Source organism: Pelobates fuscus, chromosome 5, assembly GCF_036172605.1.
Source record: "Pelobates fuscus isolate aPelFus1 chromosome 5, aPelFus1.pri, whole genome shotgun sequence".
NCBI lineage: Eukaryota > Metazoa > Chordata > Amphibia > Anura > Pelobatidae > Pelobates > Pelobates fuscus.
In genome coordinates this window covers 326,503,618-326,516,178 of record NC_086321.1, presented here as the reverse complement: position 1 = coordinate 326,516,178, position 12,561 = coordinate 326,503,618, and the positions used below count along the sequence as shown (strand labels likewise).

Here is a 12,561-nt window from a genome sequence, read left to right as displayed (position 1 = left end):
GTTTTGGCGATGGGATAATTGTAATGTGTAAATATGTTTTATAATGTCACATGCTTGGGCCTCATTTTTTTATGGCTGCAATGATTAGGCCAATGGAATGTGTAATGATCCTTTACACACAAATGACTCAGTAAATGCCCATCACCACCCCAATTAAAAGACCGCCAAGTACATTATTTAATTTTAGTGTTTGTGATGAGTTGATGAAGGTGTCTCTGGGCATTTACAATGGCAGTGATGAAAGCTGTGTAATCTGTAATTGTTTAATAAGTTCTTGAACTAAGTTTCCGACAATCTGTGCTTGTGTGGATGTGTCTTCAATTTCTCTCTAAGTCTGCTATTGTAAATACCTGTGTATGTGTGATGTATATATGCATTCATTCCAACTAACTCTTCAAATGAACAAAGAGGGACACCTTTATTCCAGAGGTGTGAGTGGAGAATTGGCCAAGTAGGGAACTGTTCTGAGAATTTTTAGGTGACTTACTAATAACAATTGATGTAACTGAAATGTAATTTAGATCAAGAACAATGCATCACACAGACTGATTTCTAAACACATTTATTGTAGTTTTAAGTTAGATTATGGGAGTATTATTACTGTGGAGCTCTGGTATAAATTCAGATACAAGTAGAATAATGAGTTCCTACAAAATAGGTACATAAGGATAGAAAGGGAGCGATGCCTAAAATATGGACTGTCCCTCCTAAATAGGAACACTTGGAAGGTATGTATATGTATAAGCATATACTCTCAACCTGGACTACATGGCGCTAAAATTGTTCTCTCTAAATGAGGTATCAGGATATTGAAATAGAGAATATGGCTTCAAATGAGGTAAAACGTGTCATTGAACAGATGGTCATGTACGAGTTAAGGAAAGCCAAAACCTGCATAATGAAGTTGGGCATCAAGTTTTGCTCAGGGCTCAGGATGTAGATATTATTGGAAACTAGTAATATCCCACAATGACCTCAAAAAACTGGAATGATCCAGACGGCATGAAATGTAGAGCAGCCAGCATATTTCATATAATTATTTCATAATAATAGAGGAACAATGTCATCCTTGAACTTCTCATATAGCTGTACCAATTAAACAGATCTTCTGAGATATACAAGTCCATATGTGAATAAGCCATATATATGACATGACATGTATTATATTATTATATTTCACTTGTTCACTATTGAATTTGTGTAATCATTATTTTTTTTCTCTCTCACCTGTCCTGGGTGATATGTTTATTCCTCATTCTCGGGTCCTCTACCAGAGGCCTGGTTATATATATATATATATATATATATATATATATATATATATATATATAAAAATATATAGTTGTCTGGTTGTCACAGCACCCAAGTGTTTTGTTCTTATTATACTTATTGTTAGTCACTACCGGTATGTTGGTATCAGATTCTATTCGCTTTATGAGTATATAATTACTGTAATATGGTTAGCAAGATATATTCCTTGTTCCTTTGTACGTGTTTAGGCATTCCAAAAAAACTAGACCAATATACTGAAGCTTCTTTATCCGCATTTCCCACCAAGGTGGTTAGGTTATATATATGGTTGACATTGGTTAAATTTGCAATTATTGGTCTCCAGAGTATGTATTATACATGTTTATGTTGGGTGCAGTACCTACTTTCAGATCGAGTGTCAGACCTAGGCCATACGTAGAGGAAGGTACGTGTTTGTCTTATTGTGGCTTCATAAAACGTATTGACAATTATTTATTTATCTAGGTCACTTAACAAGGTCACTCTAAGAACGATTGCTTATTCAAAAAAGACGACCCTATAGGTACCACTTTCATAGGCTTCTTCGGTTAGAGGTCCCGCGAGGCCAACGCACATCCCCATTAAGGACGTATGTAGCCCATCGGCCCAACTCATAGATATAGCCTCGCAATTGAAATAGTAAGGGCTTCATCAGTCACTCCCATTCTGTCTTATATCTTGTAATTGTCACCGAGAGGCCAACACCCCGCCACTGACGTCAGTGGCTCCTGTACCCCACGGGCCAAATCATAGATACAGCCTCTCTTGCCACTTGTCAACTAGCAGGGCCTTACTAGTCACCATAATAACCTATAATACAATTTCGCCACTTAGCATTTATATTTAGCCACGGGTTATAGCTAAATCAGAATAATATACTTATATACCACTTCTCTTTGCGTTCATAGCATGTCTAACGTATCTGGTCACGATCTCCCTACCAAGCACCCCTGATAGAGCAGGTTCCCCATCCAAGCCAGAACCTATTCAGGCAGGTAATGCAAATTTACCATCAATAACAAGTCTGCCAACCAAGATAATCACATCCGCACATCTTGTCCCCTTGAATCTTAGGAAAGATATCTTGGAGGGCAAGGACGTTAATATGGTGTCAATGTTAATTGCATCACAAGATATAGTGGATAATAAGTCCTTTTCGTTCGGAGACCTGTTAGTGGTTCCTAAAACCAGAGACCCAAGACTAAAGAAAAAAATTGACTATCCCCGAGTTTGTACTGGATTTTGTCCTCTTCAGGGATGTTTTCTGTTCTACTCAACCATTGTGTATAGAAGAACTGGATTTATATATGCATAAGCTAGTGGATCTTGGGCACAAGTATGGAGGATATGCCTTCTACCACTACCATAAGTAGTTTTCTGCAAAAGCAGCCACAACTCTGGCACTGTTCAGTGTCGCCACATATTGGGGCCAGATGGACACTGAACTGTTCTGCAAGCATTTTGCAGGACTCAAGATCCCTAGTTGCGCTATATGTACGTTCTCCACACATACTGCTAACCTTTTGCCTGACCGAAGTTAACCTCCCTTCCACCAGTCAAGCCGACCCTGACCTACCTAATAGACCCTTGCAGAGAGACTTGAAAGACAAGTAAAGACAACCCATTATCTTTCTAGGGAAGGCCCAAGTATGCAATCATTTCAACACGGGAGGTTGTGGGTTTAGTGCATGCAGATTACTCCATGTGTGTTTTAGGGCCCATGCTAAAACCATGTACCCTAACAAGATGTTCCTTAAACAATGACAATCAACAATAAAGGTTGACATTTTGCATCGTCACTTGGCTGGCCACAAATGGCATACACACGATCTATGGGGCCCTGGTGCGAAAAATGATCCGTGGGCCTCCCTCGGCGCTTACACTGCGCAACACATGGCGGCGGGCACCTGGTCGCAGGAGTCGCAGCGCTGCGACTTCTGCGACCGCGGTATCTATGCCAGTGCATGGAGATACACATACACTTAACCCCTTAAGGACCAAACTTCTGGAATAAAAGGGAATCATGACATGTCACACATGTCATGTGTCCTTAAGGGGTTAAAGGACCACTACAGGCACCCAGACCACTTCAGCTCAATTAAGTGGTCTGGATGCCAGGTCCCTCTAGTTTTAGCCCTGCAGCTGAAAACATAGCAGTTTCAGAGAACCTGCTATGTTTCACTGAGGGTTAATCCGCGGTATATACGCCAGTGCTGGCCACCCCTCTTGTCATCTCACTTTTTTCTATGTGAAGGTTTTACTTCAGGGCTTCATACAGGTATAGCTTACCTTCCAACTGGCATGATAGAAGGTCCTAACCTACAGTCAGCTACAAACGATCCCAAGGAGGAGAGTCCGGGGGCGAAGCCAAACACTACCCTGGCCAATCAACATTTCCTTATAGAGATGCATTCAATCAATGCATCTCTATGGGGACACTGGAGGTGTCCCTAGGCAGTGTTCACATGAAAATGCCTGCAGGGACAGACAATACTCACTAGAACAACTACGTTAAGCTGTAGTTGTTCTGGCGACTATAGCTTCTCCTTAAGGTGTAAACCAGGCCTGGAAGAAAGGAAATGTAAATAGCTTTATTTCGTTTTGTATTTCCTTGTGAAGTAATCGTGCATAGAAATAGGGTGGAGAGAGGGGGAGTTAAGTGAAACTTTTAAACTTTAGCAGAATGTGAATTAATTTGAGAGACAACTGCAAAGAAACAGCTAGTGGGAACAGTATTTGAAGAAACACAAGTTTGTTTTACAGGAGAGTGGTAGATAAGACATAAATTGCTTACCTCTGAGACATAATTTTATAGGCATCTGGAAGATAGCAACGGATATTTTCCATCTGTGCAGGGTCTGAGTCACAAATTTTATCATCAGTTCTACCATAATTGGCACTTTCAATCATGATCACATCTGTTCCTGGACAACGGAGATCGAGTGAGTAGCTCTCACACGACAGCTCTCTTCTGACCACTGCCATTGGAATTGGAGCACGGCTAAAAGCTGCATAAAAAACATGTAAATATTTATTCAAATGGAAATTAAATAGCCATTTTAGAGTTATGCTTTTTTAATGTACAGTCGAAATGGATTGATTTGCTATAAACAAGAAAAAGTAAAATACGAAAACTACCGGTACTACCAAAACAATAACAACATTTTGGAAATCCAGTGGGCATATGGAACAGAAAGGCATTGAAGTACAGCCCACCCACTGGAGGTCAATTTACCAGGGAACCTAAAAGCTTTCATATCACATAAAAATAAATATTAAGAAGTAAAAATAAACCCTCTCTGCTATTTACTTACAAAGCAACCAATTATAATAAAACGTAAGGTATTCAAGCCAACAAGGGTATAAAATAACCTTTCAAACTAATTTTTTTAATCGAACATCGCTGGTTTGTTTGCATGGTTTTTTTTCAGAGTGACTTTTATTTTTCCACTTTTCTTCAATTTAATTGCAGTTTCATTGAGATCTGATGGGCCATTTTTACAGCCAGTGTGGTTTTTGGCCTTATACTACAAATGTGCATTCTTCATTTTTATTCACATTTGAAATTATTCCCATTTCACATGTATTCATGTGTAGTGGGGTGGATCTAAACACCATAATCACTACAGTTATTATTATAGTGGTTGGTGCAGGGTGTCTCTGTATGTCAGTTTTTCAATTTTCAATTGTTTTTAAGCAGTTAGATAAAAAAAAACTAGTTCACTTCTAGAACCAAAACCCTTAGCCTACACCTCGGCGTAGACCATCCAACCTTGACTGGTAATGTTAGCCTGCTAGAACTGGCTAGCCTTCCCTTGGCACTTGCAGCTTTTCAGAGTTGACCAACCTGTAGCAAATATGGAGTTTAAAACACCACTTTCACTTTACTATGGCCCTGTGGGTATGAAGAAAAACTGACTGGACATCCATTATTGTGTAGGGAGCATGGGGACCCCTAACTCTGTCTTTCTTCTTCCACAATGGGCATTTGTGGATTCAGATGTCCATACTACTCAATTAGTCAGGAAGTTTTAGGTAAAGTATCAAACAATTCCCATCCAGGGAAAAGCCATGGCTTCATTTGTATGGTGCCCAATAGCTTTCCAACCGGGAAGCCTTGTGGGCGAACCTCACAAGGAGACTGGTGATAGGGAGTTCACAAAGAACCCCAGTCATGCCTGTCACTCTTTGTTCGATGGATTTGCGGGACATGGGTAGAAGATTTTATGATCCTTTGCTCAATTCTAGCAGTGAGGGATCTGCCTCACAAATTCAGAAAGCGGATGCATGGTGTATTACTCGCTGCCTCTAACAGCTGTGTGTAGAGAGGGAAGCAGAAAAAAGGTAGCTGTTTCTTCAACCATTAGATACCAAAGACTACAGAGAGTGCACCTCCAGCTCCCTCTTCTCATCACCTATGAGTATGGATGACTGTGTGTTTAACAGTGAGTGACCGTGTTTATGTGGCTGTGTGAGTGTATGTGAATGATTGTGCATGTGTGACTGTATGTCTTGATAATCATGTGACTGTTTTATTGTATGATTACGTATGTTGTGACGGTGCGTCTATGTATGACTGCATGTGTTTGTCCATATGTGATGTGTGTAAAAAAAGACACACAAATAGGACAAAGCAGAAACAAAAAAGGGCCAAGAAACACACACAAAGAGAAGGGGGGGGTGCAGTTCAGTGTAGGGGTGAGAACTTACACATCTGCCCCAGGTGCCAAATAACCTTGCTATGCCTCTAATGATACTTATTGTGTGAAATGTCATGGTTTTTCAGAGTTCTTTATTTTGTGCAGAATTCATAATTCATTAGTTGATTTTGATATGTTACAGATTCAAATTTATTTGGTTGATTGCTCAAGGTTCTTGTTGACCTGATAGCATGTTCTAAATTTCCGTATATAAAAATGTCCTTTTTAAGGTATTGTACGCTAGCTGTATTGAATGCATTACTAATGAAAAATTCCATCCATGGGGTGAGGGGTGTGAGGTTTGTTTCTGACCTTTTGCACATTTGTTTTTTATTATTTGGGATTTACCGGTAAACACAGCAGATATTTGATTAATGTAGTCAATAAATGTTAAGAGTTAGTTCATCAAGGGTCCTTTCTTTCACGAGCTTTCTTTTGAATGAATTGACCGCTCCCCCCCTTTGCATTCCTTAGAACACACATTAAACTTTAGCAAACCCACACCATTTTACAACTGTATTTTCCATTTAAGTTTTAAGCAGGCACTAACAGAATATAGATGAGACTACAACATGAAGTGTTCGTGTCAATAAACAGGACAACTGTATATGTTGCCTCATATTCTCTACACTGCAATTCATTTTAATGAATAAAGTAAATTAAGAAGTATTAAATATTTTTGTTATCATTTATTAATGTTAGCATTTATATAGTGCCAACTTGTTCTGCAGCTCATTACAATTATACGGTGGGGATATACAAGAACAAGTAATTCATAGACACAAATAATGACAGATATCAGAGGTAAAAAGTTCCCTGCTCAAATCAGCTATTTACTCACTGTATAGAGCATTTCATTAATTTATTTTAACCTGTAACTACTACCCGAATTACAATGTATACATTATTTATATATCATAATACCAGAGTATTTTGTTAGATAATTTTATTGTTTTCACTCTTATGACAACACTCTCCAGAGAGGCAATCTTCTACTAAGGGACAATCTTCATTCACGATCTTAAAGGAACACTATAGTCACCTAAATGACTTTAGCTAAATAAAGCAGTTTTAGTGTATAGATCATTCCCCTGCAATTTCACTGCTCAATTCACTGTCATTTAGGAGTTAAATCACTTTGTTTCTGTTTATGCAGCCCTAGCCACACCTCCCCTGGCTATGATTGACAGAGCCTGCATGAAAAACAACAACCTGGTTTTACTTTCAAACAGATGTAATTTACCTTAAATAATTGTATCTCAGTCTCTAAATTGAACTTTAATCACATACAGGAGGCTCTTGCAGGGTCTAGCAAGCTATTGACATATCAGGGGATAAGAAAATATTAATTAAACAGAACGTGCAATAAAGAAAGCCTAAATAGGGCTCTCTTTACAGGAAGTGTTTATGGAAGGCTGTGCAAGTCACATGCAGGGAGGTGTGACTAGGGTTCATAAACAAAGGGATTTAACTCCTAAATGGCAGAGGATTGAGCAGTGAGGCTGCAGGGGCATGTTCTATACACCAAAACTGCTTCATTAAGCTAAAGTTGTTCAGGTGACTATAGTGTCCCTTTAACTTTAAGAATGCAATTATTAAAGATTTATTTATTTTTTTATGCGTGTGGGTTTTGTTTTTAATTATTCACCTCCTCTTGCTCATATGCGGTTTTATATATATATATATATATATGTAATACAATGTTAAACAAAAACCTGCACACCAGTCAAGCCATAAGGCTTTTCCCACAGAAATCACAAATTTGCAGTGATGTTACTACCGCAAAGGATTCTGGGTGGGCATATGCAAATTAGTTTAACAAAGAGTAACATTTTTGCCTCATTCCATTTTTAACATGGATTCCTTTTAGTCTGCGTTTGCTGTATACAACAGCTTTTAAATACAACTTGAGAAAAGATGCAAATCAAGTCTTATAGCTTGACTGGTGTGCAGATTTTTGTTTAACATTGTATTAACTATCCACAGACTTCAGGTGGAAGGGGTTTTCAATGTCAACCACAATTTTTCCCCACCATAACCTATTTGGATTTATACACACACACACACACATCTTTTTTGTCTGTAAATTAATATAGCTTGACAGAATAAATGAGTTATAGGGATTTTGAACCAGTTTGATGTGCAGCTAATCTTAAATGTGTGATTAAATGGCTGCAGTGATTAGTTATGACCCAGTGACATCATCCATCCCACCATTAAGATAGATGTGGTGTCTTAAAGACCCTGAGGTCTCCTTGTATGTCCTCTGAGCCTGATCATGTGCTACAAAGAGCAGTACTTCAATCACAATGTGCAGGATACTAAAATATGCTGGGTAGGCAGAGGGCTAAGGGGCCATACATTTAGTGGGGCCATATGCTTAGGGGAGACTTAGGAAATGTGGTTAGGAACAAGCTAAGCTAATACGCAGCAAATGTTGTACATAGGTGTGGGCACTTTACAATTCCTAGTCTTTCAGGTTTATGGTTAAATACTTGGGAATTTATTTATGGATAACATGCCATATATTGTACTTGATGAGGTTTGCACCAAGCCACTTAATCTAATTAAATCAGACAGTCTGGAGCCACTCTTGTTGTATGGTCATTTTCCATCAAAATTCCCTGCCCTCATTGATTACTTAAATGCAGGTCTATAATTAAGTCTCAAATGAAACAAAAGGCTGGGCCGGTGCTAAACGAAGGTAAACCAGGCACATGTCCATGGATGAATTTGCTGCCTGCGTGGAAAAAAAGGAAAAATTGCACCAATGAGGTGTCAGCTAAGCTTTATCACGCTGATGTCAGTTTTCATTTCGTCCAGTGTAAGGGAACGAATGCCAAGCAGATCTCAGCATGTAATAATTTAAACTCTGCACAAAGATTCAGATAGGAAATGTTTTGGACTGAGTACTCCCCTATGCAATTTGTTTCAACTGCACTTTGTTTAAATCCCCACAAGTCACTCAGAGCTCATTCACTTCAACTGAGTACAATTGAAGTCAACATCAGCTTTATAGTTCTAAATATATTGTCTCGGGTTCTGCAGTTTTATTCCATCTTGAGACTGAAAATGGAAGTAAAGAGATGTCAGGAAAAAGGAGAGTGGAGAACTACAAATGACTGGATATCAAGAAGGTGGGGAGGAGATGGTAGGAAAAAATGGGAGAGGGAGACATGTAATAGCATGACCAATGGATATGGAGAGTTAGCGTAAAAATCAAGAATTGGGAGCTGGCATGAAAAGAGTTGTAAGGTCTTAGGAAGGAACTGCAGGAAAAATGGGAGAAAATGGTATGAAATGGAAGCGTGGGAATAGGTCATAAAAAGTCAAAGTTGGAAATTAATATAAAAAATAAATATCAAAGAAAACACTTGAAAAAGGGAAGGGGGAAATGGCATGTATTATGCATTTAATAAAAAAAGGACTGGGCACAAGAGGTAGGTAGCATGAGATAGGGAATGTGGAGGTCGTATAAAAATTGAGAAGAAGATGAGATGTGGGAGATGTCATAAAAATGAGACTGTGGTATTGTTTGAGCAGCAGATAGGGATGGCATGACGGGTATAATAGGATATAAAAGGATGGGTTTAGAGATGGCACGAGAAAGAGGACATCGTGTGCATGAGTGGTCTCCAACAAAAAGGGAAAATGGTGGCTCGCAGAAGGAAATTATTGGGGGAAAAAATACTGGGAAAGGATAGGGAGATACTACCAAAATGGGAATGTAATTGTGTATAAAAGATGGAAAGAGAACATAAAAGACAACAAAAATTAAAATTTCAAAGTATAAATAAATTGAAAATCAAAACAAAAGGGGCAGACTGAATGACCATGAAACAAACTCTTCTGACCCTAAAGCCTAAAGCCTAAAGCCTAAAACTCTTCTGACCCTAAAGTGTTTATTATGTGAAGTGTGTGTGTCCTCTTTTTCATATTACAAAACGTGTAGATTTTTAATAGAAACTGGCACTTTCATTAAATGCAAAGGCTTGGCTTGCAGTTGTGGGAGGGGCATGTACCCTACTTAAACCCCCCCTACTCACCTTCAGCCGTCCCGTTCGTGATTTTAGTGATTCGCATGTCACATGTCCTGGGGCCTGCTGTTTCCACGCTGTTTCGTTTGTCCTCGGTCCTTCTGGGCTCCGCTGGCTCTTTTCTTGTCCCTGGCACTCAGAGTTTCAGTGGTCCGTCCTGACATATTTTTCTGCTTTGTAAGTTACTTACCTTGCCGTCGCGCCCCGTGGTCACGGTCCCACGGCGTCTTCACGGTTTGGGTATCTCCCCTCCCCCCTCTAATCCTTTTCGCATGCTTTCATTTTGTTTTCTTCGGGTCGTTTGCCCGTTCGGGAGTTTTTTGTAATTTGTTCCTCTTGCCGGTTCGCCTGTTTCCAGGTGCGAGCTCCCCACGAACCGCAGCTGGCAATTGCAGCACACGTGCGATAGGCACTCGGACACCAGCTATACTTGGTACATGATCTGACGGGAGGCAAATAGCGCTAGTCCACGGCTCCCCCAGCTAATACTGTGGCTCGGTAGCACCTCTAGAAGGTACTCGGAAGTCTTCATATGTGTGCATTGCAGCATATTACATTTGCTTTTGTAAGTAATATTTTTAATAGGTTTAGTTTGGCCAATTTTTCATCCCTGTGCTGTTTCATATGTTTTTTCCCATGCATTCTGGGGACAGAAATGGCGTACACATGCAAGCCATTAAGGGGAGAAAAAAAAAAAATATTTAACCAATATGTGGTTAGAGGTTCTGCAGCAGCAGGGAATAATAAACAGGGGATACCTGTTCTGGGAAGTCCCTTGCACATATAGTGGTAATCACACCCCTATTCTCCAATTATCTATACATATGCTTATCCATATGGTAACATATATGGCTATGCCTATGGTAGTGAGCAAGTCCCTTAATTTTTGATCAGTTTTTAACAAACATAGTGAGTGTCATTTATTCATCCCTCCAGTAGTGCAAGATAATCCATTGTGCTGGGAGATCGTAGATTTTTAATCAGGAGGTCCTCGGGTGGGGAAACACAATGGCATGCACTTTGTTCCCTCTGCATAATGCTGTATGCTTCCTATAACAGTATACTTTTGCACTCTAGCACGATTGGAGTTCCTGTCATACCTTGCTTTCCGTACTATCTGACACATGGGGGTTCATTTCACTGAATTGGTGTACTATAGTGGGTTGCAATCTGGATCTCAAAACTTTTAGGCTAGTAATAGTATATCCATTTATGACATGGAGTGATTTACCGGTTACACAACTTTGCTTTAATTTCCCCGATCTCGGAATTTCACTACTCGCGATTTCCTGCTTGATAGATTGTTATGGTCTATGGGGGATATTCACTACACAACCACAACCGCATTTGCCACATTCATATTTACTTTCAGCAAACCCGTTTTCGTCCCACGGTACATCCGTGTCAGGGTCATAGGTGTCCACTAGTTGTAATTCCCTCTGGCTTCTTTGCCTTAGATTAGTGGTCCCGCGAGGCCAACACCCATCCTCATACTCGGAGGTACTATGCCCTCGGGCCAAATCATAGTTAGTCGCCTCGCATTGTGGCATAGAGAGGACCTCACCTGTCACTCCCATTCTATCTTATGTTTTACTGTCACCGAGAGGCCAACACCCTGCCACAACGTTCAGTGGCCACATTATCCCCTTGCGCTAACTCATTGGCATCTAGCAGGGCCTCACCTGTCACCAAACCTAGTCTTAGTTGCTTCGCCTTTTTGGCTTTAGCTAGTGTGCCAGCACACACACACACACTCCCACGCACACGCATATGCTCAAACTCACACATGCTCGCACTGGGCCCGTGGGCTTGGCGTCAACTCATATTTCTATTACCTATTGCCGGGCATGCTCCATACGGCCGTACCACCTGGTCTCTGTCGTGCATACTCTGCACTTCAGTTACGGTCGGCCCTGCGGTACTTCCTCAATCACCTCACATTTTTCCATACGCATTCATCAATTCCGTCCTCTCTTACGCTACCTTTTCTCCCCTCTTAGTTAGCTGTGGCTGGCTGTCAGGGTTCTAGGTGTCCACTAGTTTTTACTCCCCCCTGGCTTCTCCGCCTTAGGTTAGTGGTCCCGCAAGGCCAACACCCATCCTCATACTCGGAGGTACTACGCCCTCGGGCCAAATCATAGTTCGTCGCCTCGCATTGTGGCATAGAGAGGGCCTCACCTGTCACTCCCACTCTATCTTATGTTTAACTGTCACCGAGAGGCCAACACCCTGCCACAACGTTCAGTGGCCACGTTATCCCCTCGCGCCAACGCATAGATAGAGCCTCTCAACGCCGCTTGGCATCTAGCAGGGCCTCACCTGTCACCAAACCTAGTTTTTAATTGTTTCGCCTTTTGGCATTAGCTAGTATGCCAGCACACTCACGAACACACACGCACACACTTACACACACACACACACACACACATTGGGTCGCTTATGCTCTGTTTCTTTGTCTCTTCACGCTGTGGAGTTTCGGCTACTCCTACCTTCTTTTCGTGTCCTGATCTCTTCCTCGCTTCGCTGCGGTTCTC

At 40.6% G+C, this 12,561-nt stretch overlaps 1 protein-coding gene across 5 annotated transcripts in view; it reads right to left on the bottom strand.

Moving 5' to 3' along the window:
• ADGRL3 (adhesion G protein-coupled receptor L3) overlaps positions 1-12,561 on the bottom strand; it is a 437,355-nt gene that overhangs the window by 239,199 nt on the left and 185,595 nt on the right. For all 5 annotated transcript variants that reach the window (XM_063455649.1, XM_063455651.1, XM_063455652.1 and 2 more), the window contains exon 4: positions 4,085-4,298. In XM_063455649.1, coding sequence (XP_063311719.1) covers positions 4,085-4,298 — 214 coding nt within the window. The remainder of the gene's footprint in view (positions 1-4,084; positions 4,299-12,561) is intronic.